This window comes from Mirounga leonina, unplaced genomic scaffold (genome assembly GCF_011800145.1).
Source record: "Mirounga leonina isolate KUSES-001 unplaced genomic scaffold, KU_Mleo_1.0 Mir_92, whole genome shotgun sequence".
In the NCBI taxonomy this organism is placed as follows: domain Eukaryota; kingdom Metazoa; phylum Chordata; class Mammalia; order Carnivora; family Phocidae; genus Mirounga; species Mirounga leonina.
The window spans coordinates 7,703,039-7,720,193 of NW_023270852.1; the positions used below are offsets into that span (position 1 = coordinate 7,703,039).

Below are 17,155 nucleotides of genomic sequence, written 5' to 3' on the forward strand. Positions count from 1 at the left end.
GGATATAATATTAGGCAAACACAACAGAGCAGCTATTAACAATGGACAAGAGTAAGACAGCTAAGGGCTGTCATGCTGGAAATTCCATAGTTTCATCTCTGTCTAGAAGAGGCTGTATGTGTTTCTTTTTTTAAAGTGCCCCAATCTTATTAGATGTTCACAACTCATACCCCAAAAGCTTCAGGTGGAATCGAGACATTAAATGAGGAATAGGGAACAGTGCTTGCCCTGCTGGATGTGTCCCCAGGCAGGACCCAACCCCTGCTAAGTCCCAGTTGCCCATGGTTCCCTCAGGTCTGTCCTAACGTTAAATTCTGTGTCCACTTCTAATGCTCAGCTTTTACTTTTCTGCTAAAAGAAAGCAGAGTGTGGAGTGAAACACCAAACACAGTAGGCAGAAATAGGCCTGAGGAGAAAAATGGAAACAGAGAGAGAGAGAGAATAGAGCAAGCAGCACAAGAGAAAGGTAAGGGAGAGACTGAAACACTGGTCATCATGCATCCACTAATTCAGACAAAGGCAAGGGGTCAGTTCCTGCCCCTGGCCAGTCTCTGCTTGCCCCCTAAGTGGAACAATGAAACAAAAAAAAATTCATGTTTTTACCTGTTGCAAATGCTTTCCCACAGCCTAGATGCTCACACTGATAAGGCCGGTCTCCCGTGTGTGATCTCTCATGGACCTGTCATTAAAATGCAGGCATGATTCTATTTCCTTTAGGCATCTCTCAGGTAGATGGTCTCAACAAAGACCTATTTTTCTTTTTTCCCCTCTGTTGAATTACAGTTGACCTTTGAACAACGCAGGGGTTAGGGGTGCTGACCCCCGCCTCTCGTGCAGTCGAAAACCAGCGTATAACTTCTCAACCCCCCAAAAATGTAAACTACTAACAGCCTACTGTTGAGCAGTAGCCTTACCAATAGCATAAAGCTGATTATCACATTATTTCATGTTATATGCTTTACATACTGTATTCTTACAATACAGTAAGCCACAGAAAAGAAAATGTTATTAAGAAGATAAGAGAAAATACAATTACAGTATTATAACGTATTTATTGAAAAAATTCACATAGAAGCAGACCATGCAGCTCAAACCTGTGCTTTCAAGGGTGAACTGTATTTTGTTGTTTGTATGGTTTTTTTTGAAAAACAAAAGACAACTTTCCTCAAAAACTATGGCCCAACAATTCTCAATATAGACCTAAATGCTGTATGGTAAGAAGTACTCATTTTATTTATTTATTTATATTATTATTATTATTTTTTTAAGATTTTATTTATTTATTTGAGAGAGAGAGAATGAGAGAGAGCGAGTACATGAGAGGGGGAGGGTCAGAGGGAGAAGCAGACTCCCTGCCGAGCAGGGAGCCCGATGCGGGACTTGATCCAGGGACTCCAGGATCATGACCTGAGCCGAAGGCAGTCGCTTAACCAACTGAGCCACCCAGGCGCCCTATATTATTATTTTTTTAAAGATTTTATGTATTTATTTGACAGAGAGAGAGAGTGCACACAAGCAGGGGGAGAGGGAGAGGGAGAAGCAGGCTTCCTGAGGAGCAGGGAGCCCGATGCGGGGCTCGATCCCAGGACCCTGGGATCATGACCTGAGCCGAAGGCAGACACTTAACGACTGAGCCATGCAGGCGCCCCAAGAAGTACTCATTTTAAATACAGAACAGGAGTACTGGAGGTGCGCATTCCTCTACAGTGGTCAAAGGTGTCTGTACAGAACATAGACACAGTGAGAGCTAGGAGCAGAGCATAGGGAGAGGCTACACAACGTAAGGTTAAGAGTTTGGAGGCTGGTCAAATAAATAAAATCTTTAAAAAATTAAAAAAAAAAAAAAAGAGTGTGGAGGCTGCTGCGAGAGGGGCCCTGCCCCGAGGCAAGGCTTTAACGTGGACTAGCGGGATGGCCATGGCATGTGCCTTCTCTGAGCCTCAGATCCTCTCCGTAAAGCCGAGACGTAACCGCATTTACCGTAGAGGGCTGCCGTGGCAAACGCATTATCACGACAGTGGCCAACATTTACTGAATCTCTACCAGGCCATTCTTTTCGGTACTTTCCATATACAGTATCTGCTTGTTTATTTCTCACAACCACTCTATGAGGGGGGTGCTTGTACAACAAGGAAAATGAGGCCCTAAGATGCCATGTAACATGTCAAGGTCACACACCGATGGGTAATGGGGACTGCTATTCTAAATAGGTTACATGCCTGCCTCCTGACCCACCGTAAGTTATTCACTAAGTGTTAGCTGCTGAGTCATGGTATGTTGTATGTAGCTGCCATAAAAATATTTGGTTCATATACTTGGAAGACAGGGCACATTAACAGAAACTTCTGCAAATCACTCTTAACAGAATAATTGCACACACATTTCTCCTAAACTTACATAAATTTCACATCCGACAAAAATATATTCAAATAGAGTATCTATCATGTGCCAGGTAGTATGCCAGATATTAGGGAGACAGAGATGAAGAACAGTCCAAGCTCTCGAAGAGGTGACAGCTTCTAAAATCTGCACAGGGTTTTACATGGCCTGTGTGTAAGTGTGAGTGTGTCTTTATCTTGGTAAGTGAGGGAAAATAATGGTGTTTGAATGCTATAAATATATTGTGTTGGCATTTAATGTCCTAGGTATTGTCGTAATTAGATACAGCATTTCCTTTAAATATACCTTAAGATGATGAGCTGTCGTATATAATTTTCCACATCCATCATATTCACATCGAAATGCCTTCTCTCCACTCTGCTGGGATTTAGCAGTTACTCTTGTCGCATGTCCTTGTAAGACAATCTAGATGAAACAAAAAGTAGGATTTAAATTATTTATATAGAAATAAAGTAGATGAAATTACTGTTTTCAGAATAAAAAAGATAAAACTGTAATGTGGGTTTCCAGACTCAAATGATCATTTTACAAAGATTCTATCGTGTTGAACCAGTTAGGTTATTTCTGTTCTATAGCTGAAGTCAGCAGCTGTGGAAGAAGTCAAAAGATGAGATCCACGAGGGGGCATAGCTAGAGCTCACAGATCTATTCCCATTCTAGAAAAATCAACCCAGGTAGCATCACCATTGTATGCAGGTATTCCATGACATGCTCAAGGGATATATATATATATGTATGTATATATAGGACATCTGTCCTAAACAATGTAAAGAGCATTTTCAATTTCAAAAGCATTTCAAAGCAACAAAAAAGAGGGGTTTATGTCCCTGTGGTCACCTGTGGGAGATAGTACAATGCATATGATCCTAGTCTGTTCTTATATTCAGTAGATCATTTTTCTGGGACTCAACACCACAAGACTTCAAACAATTGTCCTGATTTTAGAAGCTTTTAAAGATGACCACCTATTTTAGAAATTAAGATACCATAAAAATGGAAGGAAGAACGACTTTCTACTCTATGGGCCCTGTGGTGACAGAGCTGTAGGTTAGGGTGACTTGTTTCGAAGTGCAATTTGAAGGCTGGAAATGAGGAATGAGGCGAGCAGTCCAGACAGAAGGAAGAGTATGACCAAAAGTATGGAAGTGTGCCTGGAAGAACTGGAAACTTAGTACAAGAGGATTATTATCTATATGACAGAGTAACATGAAAAAGAAAGGGAAGCTGAAGACCACATTCAGGAAGAGCTTTAGAAGTCATTCTGAAGAGTTAACCCAGACAATGAAAGCAAAGACAGGCCTTAACATTCTTCTTTAAGTTTATTTATTTGAGTAAACCCTACACCCAATGTGGGGCTTGAACTCACAACTCCGAGATCAAGAGTCACATGCTCTTCCAGATGCCCCAACATTTTTAAAGTAAGGGATTGACCAAGATCAGCTCTGTGTTTTAGAAAGGCAACTCTGGTAATGGTATGAAACAGTGAAAGACAAAAGAGGCAAGGAACCTAAAGTCTGTGTAATCATGAATATGCAGGGAAGAAGTGGTGAAAACTAGCCTAGGACAATGACCACGGAATAGAAAGCAATACATGATTCTGCAGATATTTTAAGGGTGAAGGTGGACAGAGTCCAAGTTTCAAAAGCTAAATGAATAGCCTAAAGCTGTAATAGGTATTTCAGGGCTGTATCGGTTATTTCAGTATAGGACATACTCAGTCTTTGTCAAAAGAAAAACCTGATATATTATCATAAGGGAATGTTAGAGAAGCTAATACCAGTGAAATACTAATCATCTTCTAAAACCATGTACAGAAAATGACTTCATTACTATTTTGCTTAATGTATGTTCTGGGAATTAAGAGAGAACCTTAGCCCTGCCATAAATTCACTGTGTGACCTTGTGCAAGTCAGTAGGGCTTGTTTGTCTGTATAAAGAACATACTGTACTAAATCAGTGATTTTTTTTCTTTTTTAAACTTTTTTCAAGGAGTTAAATTCCTTTGCCAGATGAAATCTTACATAGCATTCTATTGTGCAAAACAGATAAAAGCATTCCTGCCTCTGCTGGCCCAGGCAGGTGTGGGTGGCTCAGAGCTCTGCTAGTCCCTGAGGGACCACAAAGAAACCCTAGGATCTCCCCCGACTGAAAAATCAGAGTTTGAAAACCACCGTACAAGAAGATAATGCTAAGTCCCCTCTAGCTTTAACATTCTAGGGTTCTGAGGAGGTGCAAATCCCACTGGTAAATAAAGCGCTGAGCCTAGGACTGAATTCCAAAGTGACTTCAATAATAAAGAGGTTCACTATCATTTACTGAGGAGGTGCGTTTACGTGATGCATCGTGGTGGGTGCTTTGCCTGTGCTATCTTGTTGGTCCTCCATGACTATCCAGTGAATTAAATATTTCCTATGATTTACAAATAGGAAAAATGAGGCTCAAGGTAGTTAAGTAATGTCACTTGCCCAAGGTCAAAGGCTGGGAAGTAGGACTTGAAGCAGATTAGCTCTAGAGCTCACGCTAGTCACCCACCAGGCTTTAGGGTGCGGCAGAGCAGTAACTACCCGGCAGAGTTTCTGTAGCTGCCGAGTGAGAGCTGACAGGGTTGAGGAAAACCGGTGATTTTACTGCCTAGTTCAGTACTTGAAATTCCATTTACTGTAAAGGTCTGATGCACACAGCATATAGAACTTTTGTTATCTGATGTGCGTAAACCTGTATATTAGGATGTAATTTATACTCTTGGGAAAGGATAAAATGCAAGCTACCTGAAGAATTTTTAAAAGTAGGGCACCTGGGTGGCTCAGTTGGTTAAGCGACTGCCTTCGGCTCAGGTCATGATCCTGGAGTCCCGGGATCGAATGCCGCATCGGGCTCCCTGCTCGGCGGGGAGTCTGCCTCTCCCTCTGACCCTCCCCCCTCTCATGTGCTCTCTCTCATTCTCTCTCTCTCAAATAAATAAATAAAATCTTTAAAAAAAAAAAAAAGAATTTTTAAAAGTATGTTCTCTTTCAAGAAAGGAATTAATCAAAGAAGTGTGGCAACAGAGGGACCTTGAGGGAACATGGGACACATCAGAATTGCCAGGGAGATTTAAAAAACAAAGGGGCGCCTGGCTGATTCAGTTGGTAGAGCATGTGACTCTTGATCGCAGGGTCATGAGTTCGAACCCCACACTGGGCGTGGAGCCTACTTAAACAAACAAACAAACAAAAATCCTCCAGAGATATTCTAACAATGATTATCATTGGGTAGCAAGTGGTCCTTCACTTTTTATTTTTACCTCTCTATACCATTTGGATTTTTTTTAAGGGTACAATTAGGTAAGTTCTTTTTTAATCTAATTTTTTTTTTTAAAGATTTTTATTTATTTATTTGACAGAGAGAGACACAGTGAGAGAAGGAACACAAGCAGGGGGAGTGGGAGAGGGAGAAGCATGCTCCCCGCTGAGCAGGGAGCCTGATGCTGGGCTTGATCCCAGGACCCTGGGACCACGACCTGAGCTGAAGGCAGACGCTTAATGACTGAGCCACCCAGGCGCCCCTTAATCTAATTTTTTTTACTTGAGTATAGTTGACACACAATGTTGTATTAGTTTTGGGTCTACAGCATAGTGGTTCAGCGTCTCTGTGTGATATGCCACCCTCACCACAGTGTGGCTAGCGCCTGTCACCATCCAACACTATTACAAGACCACTGACGAGATTCCTGGGCTGTGCCTTTTATCCCCTCAATGTATTCGTTCCCTAACTGGAAGCCTGTATCTCCCCCTCCCCTTCGCCCATTTTGCCCATCCCCCCACACCCCTTCTTCTCTGGTAACCACTGTTTTGTTCTCTGCATTTATAGGACTGATTCTGCTTTTTGTTTGTTAATTTATTTGTTTTATTTTTTAGATTCCACATATAAATGAAACCATATGGTATTTGTCTTTCTCTGACTTGTTTCACTTGGCATACCCTCTAGATCCATCCAAGTTGTCACCAATGGCAAGATCTCATTTTTTTTTATGGCTGAAAAATATTCCATTTTATATATACCATAATTTCTTTATCTATTCCACAATCAACGGACACTTGGGCTGCTTCCATATCTTCACTATTGTATGTAATGCTGTAATAAAGATAGGAGTGCATATATCTTTTTGAATTAGTATTTTCAGGTCCTCTACCCATTTTAATCCAATTATTTGTTTTTCTGGTGTTGTGGGTTTTTTTAATGTATATATTTTGGATATTAACCCCTTATTAGATATATCATTTGCAAATATCTTCTCCCATTCAGTAGGTTGTTTTGTTTTATTGATGGTTTCCTTTGCTGTGCAAAAGCTTTTTATGTTAACGTAGTCCCAATAGTTAATTTTTGTTTCTGTTTTGTAGACATGTCTACAAAAAAATGTTGCTATAGCCAATGTCAGAGAAATTACTGCCTTTGTTCTCCTCTAAGGGTTTTATGGTTTCAGGTCTCACATTTAGGTCTTTAATCCATTTTGAGTTTATTTTTGTGTATGGTGTAAGAAAGTGGTCCAGCCACAGCAGTCAGAGAAGCAAAGAAATAAAAGACATCTATATCAGGAAAAAAGAAGTTAAACTGTTACTATTTGCAGATGACATGATACTATACATAGAAAACCCTAAAGAGGGGCGCCTGGGTGGCTCAGTCGTTAAGCGTCTGCCTTCGGCTCAGGTCATGATCTCAGGGTCCTGGGATCGAGCCCCGCATCAGGCTCCCTGTTCGGCAGGAAGCCTGCTTCTCCCTCTCCCACTCCCCCTGCTTGTGTTCCTGCTCTCGCTGTTTCTCTCTCTGTCAAATAAATAAAAATCTTTAAAAAAAAAAAAAAAGAAAGAAAACCCTAAAGATTCCACCAAAAAACTATTAGAATAAATGAATTCAGTAAAGTAGGAAGACAGAAAATTAATACACAGAAATTGGTTGTATTCCTATACACTAACAATGAAATAGCAGAAAGAGAAATTAAGAAAACAGGTACATTACCATTGTACCAGGAAGAATAAAATACCTAGGAATAAACTTAACCAAGGAGGTGAAGACCTGTACTCTGAAAACTATAAAACAGTAATGAAAGAATTTGATGATTAGACAACACATGGATTTTCTAAAAGTAAACATGATTATCTTAAAAAAGAAAGTATACAGTAGCGATCAATATAGTAAGATAATTAGTCATTTTGGGTTTTTTCAATGTATTTCTTTGAAATGATTTAAAAGAAAAAAACCCTACTAAAAATATTTTTTGAAAAAATCCTGGGTTCCATCTCAGACCTACTGATCAAATCTCGGAAAACTGATCTTAGTCATAAGTTTTTGTTTTTGTTTTTTTAAAGATTTTATTTATTTGAGAGAGAGAGAGACAGAGATCGCAAGAGACAGCAGGAACTGGGAGGAGAGGGAGAGAAGCAGGCTCCCTGCCCAGCAGGGAACTGGACATGGGGCTCGATCCCAGGACTCCAGGATCATGACCTGAGCTGAAGGCAGATGCTTAACCAACTGAGCCACCCAGGCGCCCCTGTTTTTTTTGTTTTTTAATATTTATTTAGTTTAGAGAGAGAGAAAGTGTGAGTAGGGGGAGTGGCAAAGAAGGAGACGAGAGGCAGGCTCTCTGCTGACCCTCAGATCTTGACCTGAGCCAAAACCAAGGGTTGGAGGCTTAACGGACTGAGCCACCCAGGCGCCCCAGTCATAGGTTATTTTTATTTTTATTTTTTTTTAAAGATTTTATTTATTTGACAGAAACACAGTGAAAGAGGGAACACAAGCAGGGGGAGTGGGAGAGGGAGAAGCAGGCTTCCCGCCGAGCAGAGAGCCTGACGCGGGGCTCGATCCCAGGACGCTGGGATCATGACCTGAGCTGAAGGCAGACGCTTAACGACTAAGCCACCCAGGCGCCCCGTCATGGGCTATTTTTTAAAAGTTCTGTAGCTCAGGGGCACCTGGGTGGTTCAGTTGGTTAAGTGTCTGCCTTTGGCTCAGGTCATGGTCCCAGGGTCCTGGGATTGAGCCCCGCGTCAGGCTCCCTGCTCTGCAGGAAGCCTGCTTCTCCCTCTCCCACTCCCCCTACTTGTGTTCCCTCTCTGGCTGTGTCTCTCTCTGTCAAATAAATAAATAAAATCTTTAAAAAAATTAATAAATAAAAAAAGCTCTGTAGCTCAATCTCATGTTTGCCCCTGATTAATAATCACTGATCAAATACCTGCCTTTTAGAGATGAAGAGGCTTAGAAAAGCAAGGTTCGTTTGCCCAAGATCACATAGCTAGATAAAAGTACAGAAAATATGCATGAAGTATGATCCACATTCAAACTGCCTATATATACAGGCAGGTTTGGGGGTAATCACCTAACCCATGTTCTGGGTGAATCTGCCACGCCAGCCACAGAGCCTGATAACCAGAACAGATGGTGTGTATAGGCTGGCCAGTAAACTATACCTCATTGGGCTCAACTTAAAAATCAAGCTAAGGGGCGCCTGGGTGGCTCAGTTGGTTAAGCGACTGCCTTCAGCTCAGGTCATGATCCTGGAGTCCCAGGATCGAGTCCCGCATCGGGCTCCCTGCTCGGCAGGGAGTCTGCTTCTCCCTCTGACCCTCCCCCTCTCATGCTCTCTCTCTCGCTCTCAAATAAATAAATAAAATCTTAAAAAAAAAAAAAATCAAGCTAAGTCCACAAAATTTCCTTCCCTGGAATTTGACCTAAGAAATAAAGGAAAATCTTGAGTTGGTTGTGGGTGGTAAACCTGAGCAAGCACGGCTGTGATGAGCTATATGCAAATTCAATGAAGACAAAGAGGACACCTGTCTACAGAGAAGAAAGCAGAGATGCCATGGAAGAGGGGAGGAGGAAGAAAAAGGAGTGAGACTGGGGCGCCTGGGTGGCTCATTTGGTTAAGCGACTGCCTTCAGCTCAGGTCATGATCCTGGAGTCCCGGGATCGAGTCCCGCACCAGGCTCCCTGCTCAATAGGGAGTCTGCTTCTCCCTCTGACCCTCCCCCCTCTCATGCTCTCTATCTCATTCTCTCTCTCAAATAAATAAATAAAACCTTAAAAAAAAAAAAAACTCTTAAAAAAAAAAAAAAGGAATGAGATCAACCTCCAATCCTGACTTCTTTGCAATTCTGGTTCCTGTGAAGCCTGGCTGTCCAGCAGTTCCTGTTCTTGGCTTTTTATAAGCTCTGCTATATCCTTACAATATCTCGTTTTCCCTAAGCTGATTTGACTGGCTTTCTGTACTTTCTATTAGAGTACTGATTAAAAGTACCAAGCCTGGGGCGCCTGGGTGGCTCAGTTGGTTAAGCGACTGCCTTCGGCTCAGGTCATGATTCTGGAGTCACTGGATCGAGTCCCGCATCGGGCTCCCTGCTCGGCAGGGAGTCTGCTTCTCCCTCTGACCCTAACTCCTCTCATGTGCTCTTTCTCATTCTCTCTCAAATAAATAAAATCTTAAAAAAAAATAAAAAATAAAAATAAATAAATAAAAGTACCAAGCCAAAGAACTTTGATCTCCAATGTAAATACAATTAGTTTCAAATGAAGTTAAAATAAACCAATGGCTACCATGAAAAAAAGCGAGAACATGTAAAGCAGGAACAACGTTGTATAATACTTACACAGTTGCAAATTATGTTCTCATGTGTTCCTTAAAATATTCATCAAATGAAAATCTCACTTGGTTTTCATAACCTCATGAGATGGGTAAGGCAAGATTACTGTTATTCTCATTTAGCAGATGAGAAAGCCCAGATCCAGAGAAGTCACGTAATTTGCTCATTCACACAGCTACTACATGGCAGAGTAGAAACTACGTGGATTTTTGATTATACATGTGTGCTACTTTAATACCACGCTGTTTTCTACTTAACTAAGGGTGGTACAGCATGAGGGCAATGACAGCAGTCAGAGCCTCCCCCAAATACCCACCCCATCAGCCTTACGGTTCTCACAAATGAACACTCAGATGTCCTTAAATAGAGTACTTTAGATCAGGGTTTTCAAATTTGGCTCTACTGACATTCTGAACAGGATAATTCTTTGTTGTGGGGGCTGTCATATGCTTGCAGGACATCTACCCACTACATGCCTGTAATATTCCCCCAATTGTGACAACCAAAACTGTCTCCAGACATTGCTAAATGTCTCCTGGTGGGGGCGGCAAAACTGTCCCCCCATAAGGACAGCTGCTTTAGATACTCTAGGTCTGTCTTGTCTTATGAAACCTGGTTTCATGTTAAGAGATCAACTCAGCAGCACAATTAGTATGTTTATGTTACAGATGAAAGAAAGAGTTCTAAACTGTAAGTCTCAGATGAAAAAAAATCTAGAGCTCTGAGACAAGACTATTTACAAAAAATCTACTGCATTAGCTACAGATCTCTTTATTTAAAGTTTAGCCAGGCACAGAGTTCTAACTTCTTAAGCATTCTGGCAGAAATAGGAGTACCAAGAGAAGGTGCTGCTTACTTGCAGTGGTTCTTTTGGGATATTTTGACCTTTTAATACTATGTACTGGGCTCTCAACCTCAAGTATGGTATGAAATTGTATGAAAGGATGGAGGATTCATGAACTTCCGGTCCAACACTAATGAAGAGAAATAGAAGTCACAAGTGCAAGCCACGTACATAATTTAAAAAGTTCTGGGGCACCTGCATGGCTAAGTCAGTTAAGCATCCAACTCTCGATCTCAGCTCAGGTCTTGATCTCAGGGTTGTGAGTTCAAGCCCCGTGTTGCGCTCCACATTGGGCCTGGAGCCTACTTTAAAAAAAAATATGTTCTACAATGATGCACTATATGTTGGCTAACTGAACATAATATATGTATATATATATATATGTTCTAGTAGCCACATTTAAAAAGTAAAAAGAAACAGGTAAAACTAATTTTAGTAATTCTTTTATTTAACCCAATATGTCTAAAATATTATCATTTCAACATGTAATGAATATGAGAAATTATTGAGATATTTTACATTCTTTTTCTCATAATAAGTCTTCAAAATCCTATATGTATTTTACACTCACAGCACATCTTGATTCTGAGTGGCCACACTTCAAGGGCTCAGTAGCCACATGTGGCTACCATATTGGATAGCGTAGATCTAGCCTGTAAAGGAGAGGTACAAAAGGCAAAGGAGAAAAAGCTACAGTTACAAAAAAAATCCTATTCAACTTCCTTCTGTTTCTCTGTCTATTGGCACCAACACCAAATGGTTATATGTTTGTAGTAATAGGGCTTTTTATGACATTTTCCTTCAGCAGTACTGAATTCCTAGTTATATTTCTGGATTCAGAAATAATTATTGATGGTAATAGACAGACCTTTTTTTTTAAGATTTTATTTATGTTTTTGAGAGCGAAGCAAGAGAGAGAAAGAATGAGTGAGAGAGAGCACGAGCAGGGTGAGGGGTAGAGGGAAAAGCAGACTTCCCGCTGAGCAGGGAGCCCAACACAGGGCTCCATCCCAGAACCTTGGGATCATGACCTGAGCAGAAGGCAGACACTTAACCAACTGATCCACCCAGGTGCCCCAGTAATAGATAGACTTTTATGATAACAGTATAACATTATACAGCCCAGTGATAAATTTACTCATTTTTGTAAGACCCATTCTATATTAGTTTATTGCAAGTGTAGCTACAACTGTCTCTTTTTAAAAATATTCCATTATTTAAAAACTTAATTGTTAGTCACTAATAAGAGATAGACTCCAAGGCACTGACCTACATCTCTTGAATATATTTATACCACATTTGCATTTTAGTAGAGCTTGACTCGGTGGATTTGACATACTGCAGTACAAAAAATATTTCGCATTTTATGACTTCAAAGACTTGAAAATTTCACCAAGAATCACACAGCATCAAAGCTGATGGGCTTGGTGAATTGCAAACTGTGTTTATACTACTGCCCCTTCATGATACCACTTCAGAGAGGAAACAGAAATGCTGACTCTTCAGCAATGTTTAGAAGTATCACATTTCTACCAGTGATTTCAGTGATTCCTGTTATTTTATCATTTACTATTATAAATGTAAAATCTTCTCGATAACTTCTAATAGTATCACTCCATGTTATTAAGTGGTGATGATAATGCTCAAGTTAAAATTGTGGCCCTGAAGGAATAATTTTAGAACCAGAGTTAAGTACGATAAAACTCTCAAAGAATGCAAACAACTGACATGAGGGAACAATCAACAAACTATTAGAGGTAACTGCTGAGGAAATAAGGAGCAGCATTAAAGCAAGAATATGCTATAATGATTATATAACTCCCAAACACCCACCCAAACACCCACTCCCCACACAAACACGTAATTCAAAACAGAATCTTGAATTATGCGAGTTTGGGATTTCTGACTTATATATCTCCCAGAAAGCATCTGTGATTATTTTGCATTTACTCTACAACTTTTAGAGGCACCACTGCTTTGGGCTGTTGTTTGGGTAATGGATGCCCAATGACTGGACCCAGGGTGAGTATCTATTCAGATACTCATGTGCAGGCTGGGAAGCAGTCTGGTATAAAAAGCACAAACAGCTTTGCCCAGTAGGAACCATGATGATCAGCAAGGCTGGACCTTCTCTACGAGGTTGAAAAGGAAAGTATGTAGGGAATCAGGTGGAAGCAGAAGAAATAGAGACATAAAGAGCAAAGTAGGGAGGGTGAGTTAGTCAAAGTAACGGCGGGGCCCCAGAGGAAGGATCCACAAACTGCATTCGGTGGAGGCAGTCAGAAGATCCTCTGGTCTCCACAACTGCCTCAGATTCCAGAACACAGACTTTATTCGGATTTCTGGGATACTTCTGTTTCTTTAGTGCCACTCTGCATCCATAGTGAATCCTGAGCCCGGAGGTAGTTCGAGAAAGCTACTGCCTAATACGTACACTCTTTCTCTGAAAAGATTTTCCTACAGAGGTAGTGAGTTGGCTATTCTTGCTTTCATTCACAGAAGGGCCTTGAAATGCTAAGATAAAGAGATTCTTCTATAAAAAAAGTAGCTTTACATACCTGCATTTTTTTCTCTTGCTCATTTTCTCCAATCATTCCAGTACCTGTTACACTTTCACTTCCATCAATGGACACCTAGAGGAATAAAATAAAGCTTAAAAAAGTTTTCCCTTTTGACATTTCTTTAGGCGATAAGTATATAGGGATTCATTATCATTCATTTTTGTGTTTGTTTGAAATTTTCTGCTATAAAAACCAGCAAAAAGAAACCTTTTAAATTATATGAAAGAGGGGAGCCTGGGTGGCTCAGATGTTTAAGCAACTGTCTTTGGCTCAGGTCATGATCCCAAGGTCCTGGGATCAAGCCCCACGTCGGGCTCTTGGCTCAGCGGGGAGCCTGCTTCTCCCTCTCCTTCTGCCTCTCCCCCTGCTCATGCTCTATCTCTAATGAATAAATAAAATCTTTAAAATAAATAATAAATAAATAAACAAATAACTAAATTTTATGAAAGATACATGTTCTGTGCAAGGAGAAAACCCAGCCCTTTTGATGTAAAACTTAACTGAGACTTTCCTTCACTTTTTCCAATCTCTGATTTCTACTTCTTAATTCATTAGCTGTTCCATCTATACTTTATTATAATTTCTTTTACAGCACTCATCCTTGAATATATCTTTCTGTGACTTATCTGTCACCATTTTCTTTTCTATAAGCTCTTATTCCATTCCATCTGTATTCAACTATTTCTTCCTACACTTCACTTCTTTCGAGATAAATACTGATCTTCTCCTTAAGGCTGTCTGATTTTGACTTTGAATTGCTAGTTTCTTATTCGATAAAGTACACTTTTTTGTTGTTTTATTTTCATGAAAAGTAAAGAAGCTGCGTCTGGGACGTTCTTGACATGGTAAAATGCTGTACCTTTGCTGCATACTGTTCCAAAGCACTGATGGTGTCGGGGTCAATCGTGGCATCCCCAGTGTGCAGACCTGCCACCGTCCCATCAGCCTGAATTGCCAAGATGGTGTCAGACTGCGGGACCTGCACCGCATGATGGATGTACGCGGTGGTGCCGTCTTCCAGCTGCACCGCCTGCAATGCGCTCTGGTCATAACTGTCTGGGGGAGGGGAAGAGAAGGGTATGAAATTAAAGGCAGTCTGACAGAGTTACAGGTTAAAAGGAAGAAGGGAAGGAACTTCAGCTGAGTGGGTCCATGGGCCTTGCAGGTATGATTTCCTTCAATCCTCACAACGATTCTGTGAGGTAGGTATATTTACCACCCTCACTCTACAGAAGGGAAACTGAGGTTTGGGGGAAGTAAAGTCACTTTCCTTAGGAACCAGAAAATTGAGAAAACTAACAATTAACAGTCAAAATCAGTATGTGGAGGAACCAGGATCTAAACTCACGTCAGGGTGACTCCAAAGTCCATGGGCTTTTTTTCCTTCTAAATAAGCATACCAAGATATAGACAGCATTGTGAAATAATAAATCTAGCCAATCACAATGAACCTGTGATTAAGTCCCACTGCTAAAGAAGAATATTCAGAGTTTACTTTTTCTCAACTTTAATTAAACAAATTTACTTACAAATTTAAGTATTCTAAATTTTAAAAGATTTCCCTTTGGTTTCACAACTAAAATCTTTCTAAAACATGTTATGTCATTCCATAAAATATTCTATAAGGTAATAATAGCAAACATTTATTGAGCCTTTCCTATGTGACAAATATTGTGCTTTACATGTTTGCACATTCTGTCCTCATAACTACCCTATGATGTGGATACTTATTGTAATACTCACTTTACATAGGATGAAACTGAAGCACAGGGAGGTTAAATAATTTGAACAAGGTCACATAGCTAAAAGACAGCAGGCCTGGATTTGAATCCAGATAGTCTGGCTGCAGAGCTATGCTCATTACTCCTATGCATTCCACCTCAAGTCCCTGGGCCTCCCTACACGAAGTTAATAAGCATTAACATGGTGACACATTTTTGCCACATTTGCTTCAAATAAATTTTAAATTTTTATTTCGTTTTAAAGACCAACACAATAGGCAAAGGATCTTGCTTAAAAATGATATTCAGGGAGCGCCTGGGTGGCTCAGTCAGTTGAGCGTCTGCCTTCAGCTCGGGTCATGATCCCAGGGTCCTGGGATCGAGCCCCATGTCAGGCTCCCTGCTCAGCTCAGAGCCTGCTTCTCCCTCTCCCCACTGCTTGTACTCTCTCTCGCCATCTCTCTCACTCAAATAGATAAATAAAATCTTTTAAAAAATTATATTTAAGAGGAAAAAAATCAACAATTTAACTTTCAAATGTTTAATTTCCATATTCGAATAGTAGCCTCTATTTGAAGTCTTCCAGGGACCAGCTGTTTGCTATTCCAACCTGTTACTGGACAGCTCAAATGATTAGAATGTTTTCTCTTAGACTGTGCCCAAATCTGCCATCTTGTATTTCAGAGAACAAGTACAAATCTTCTTTTATGTGACAGCATTTCAGCAAACATAGGCAGGTCTTATTTTTCCCACACCCCCACTTCTCCCTTATTCCTATTTCCAAAGTTAGTTTACCTTTGGAGGTATGGTGAATAAACGCTGTAGTTCCATCTTCTAGCTGCACTGCTTGGCCATCCTCTAAACGCAAACTGTCCCCTGCTCAAGAACAATGCTTACATTTAGATCCCATGTTTTCGAACAATCTGATAACTTAGCAATAAGAGTCAATAAACCATTAAACACACTATAAAAACCTACACGTGTTTTATGAGTCCTTGAACATTAAAGTATTTTCAGTAAAGCTGCTTTAAGCAAGTGCTTAGCAAAAACATAGTAGAATACTTGTTTTAGGAATATATACTAGGGAATAAGGAGAGTTGAAAGAAGGGGGATAAAAAAGGAAGAAAATGAGAGACATGTAGGAGTTAGCTCAAGTGATAGAAATATTCACGTAGGATATCTCTAGAGTGTAGTCCAGTAACTTCTTTTCCATTATCTTTGAGACGAAGTCTCAGTGAAGTCCCAATGGTCTTTAGATCCTCTCTTTGACACCTACTGATCTCCCCTTTCAAAAGGAAGACTAGAGACCCCAAACAAGTTTACACAGTAAGAGGTAAGCTGGAGGCAGCAAATACTGAAGTCTGAGAATCGGGAGGGTAAGTAAGTGTCAAATACTTACTACTTTTAGGTATGGGTACATGTTGAACATAGGCAGCAGAACCATCCTCCAATTGAATGACCTGGCCATCTATGAGTTTTCCATCTGGAACAAAAGATTTAAGCCAATAAATAAGCACAAGCAAACATTTTAAACTTTATACAATTTCAAAATAGTATCAACTATAAAAACATACACTACTTAAGATCATGTTCATCTTGATTCTTCCCTCAATGTTCTGAGGCAATTCAAAAACACATCCAGTGATCCTACAGAAAGCAGAAAATCCTCCCTCAGCCATTCTTCCTCCCCTCTAATTTTCAATTAAATAAGTTTAAGAGGAAGAGTGGCTCATCACAGCAAGCTATGTGCGCTAAATCTATTTACCTTTCAGAGCCACTTAGGTACAGTGACCCTGACTACAGGGAAGCTGAAACTGGGAAGACTGACAGATACGTCAGTGTATATGAGGCCAGATGTCATTGTCATTTCTAGGTGCTAGAAGTCCACTGACTATGTATACATGTGCTCAGTAGGTTCCCATAAAAACAAGAACTGAGCTGTTTCTCTGAGCAAAGTAAACACTGATTTACAGATAATGTTATATAAGCAAAACCAAATGTCTATACCTCCAT

General features: G+C 40.3%; 1 protein-coding gene across 4 annotated transcripts in view; it reads right to left on the reverse strand.

Annotated features, from left to right (window-relative positions):
• Positions 1-17,155, reverse strand: part of ZNF143 (zinc finger protein 143) — a 64,624-nt gene that overhangs the window by 24,343 nt on the left and 23,126 nt on the right. For 3 of the 4 annotated variants that reach the window (XM_034995640.1, XM_034995643.1, XM_034995642.1), the window contains exons 4-9: positions 16,542-16,625; positions 15,938-16,021; positions 14,281-14,477; positions 13,419-13,493; positions 2,686-2,805; positions 604-679 (exon numbers count right to left, since the gene is read on the reverse strand). In XM_034995640.1, coding sequence (XP_034851531.1) covers positions 604-679; positions 2,686-2,805; positions 13,419-13,493; positions 14,281-14,477; positions 15,938-16,021; positions 16,542-16,625 — 636 coding nt within the window. The remainder of the gene's footprint in view (positions 1-603; positions 680-2,685; positions 2,806-13,418; positions 13,494-14,280; positions 14,478-15,937; positions 16,022-16,541; positions 16,626-17,155) is intronic. The other variant, XM_034995641.1, reaches the window with a different exon arrangement.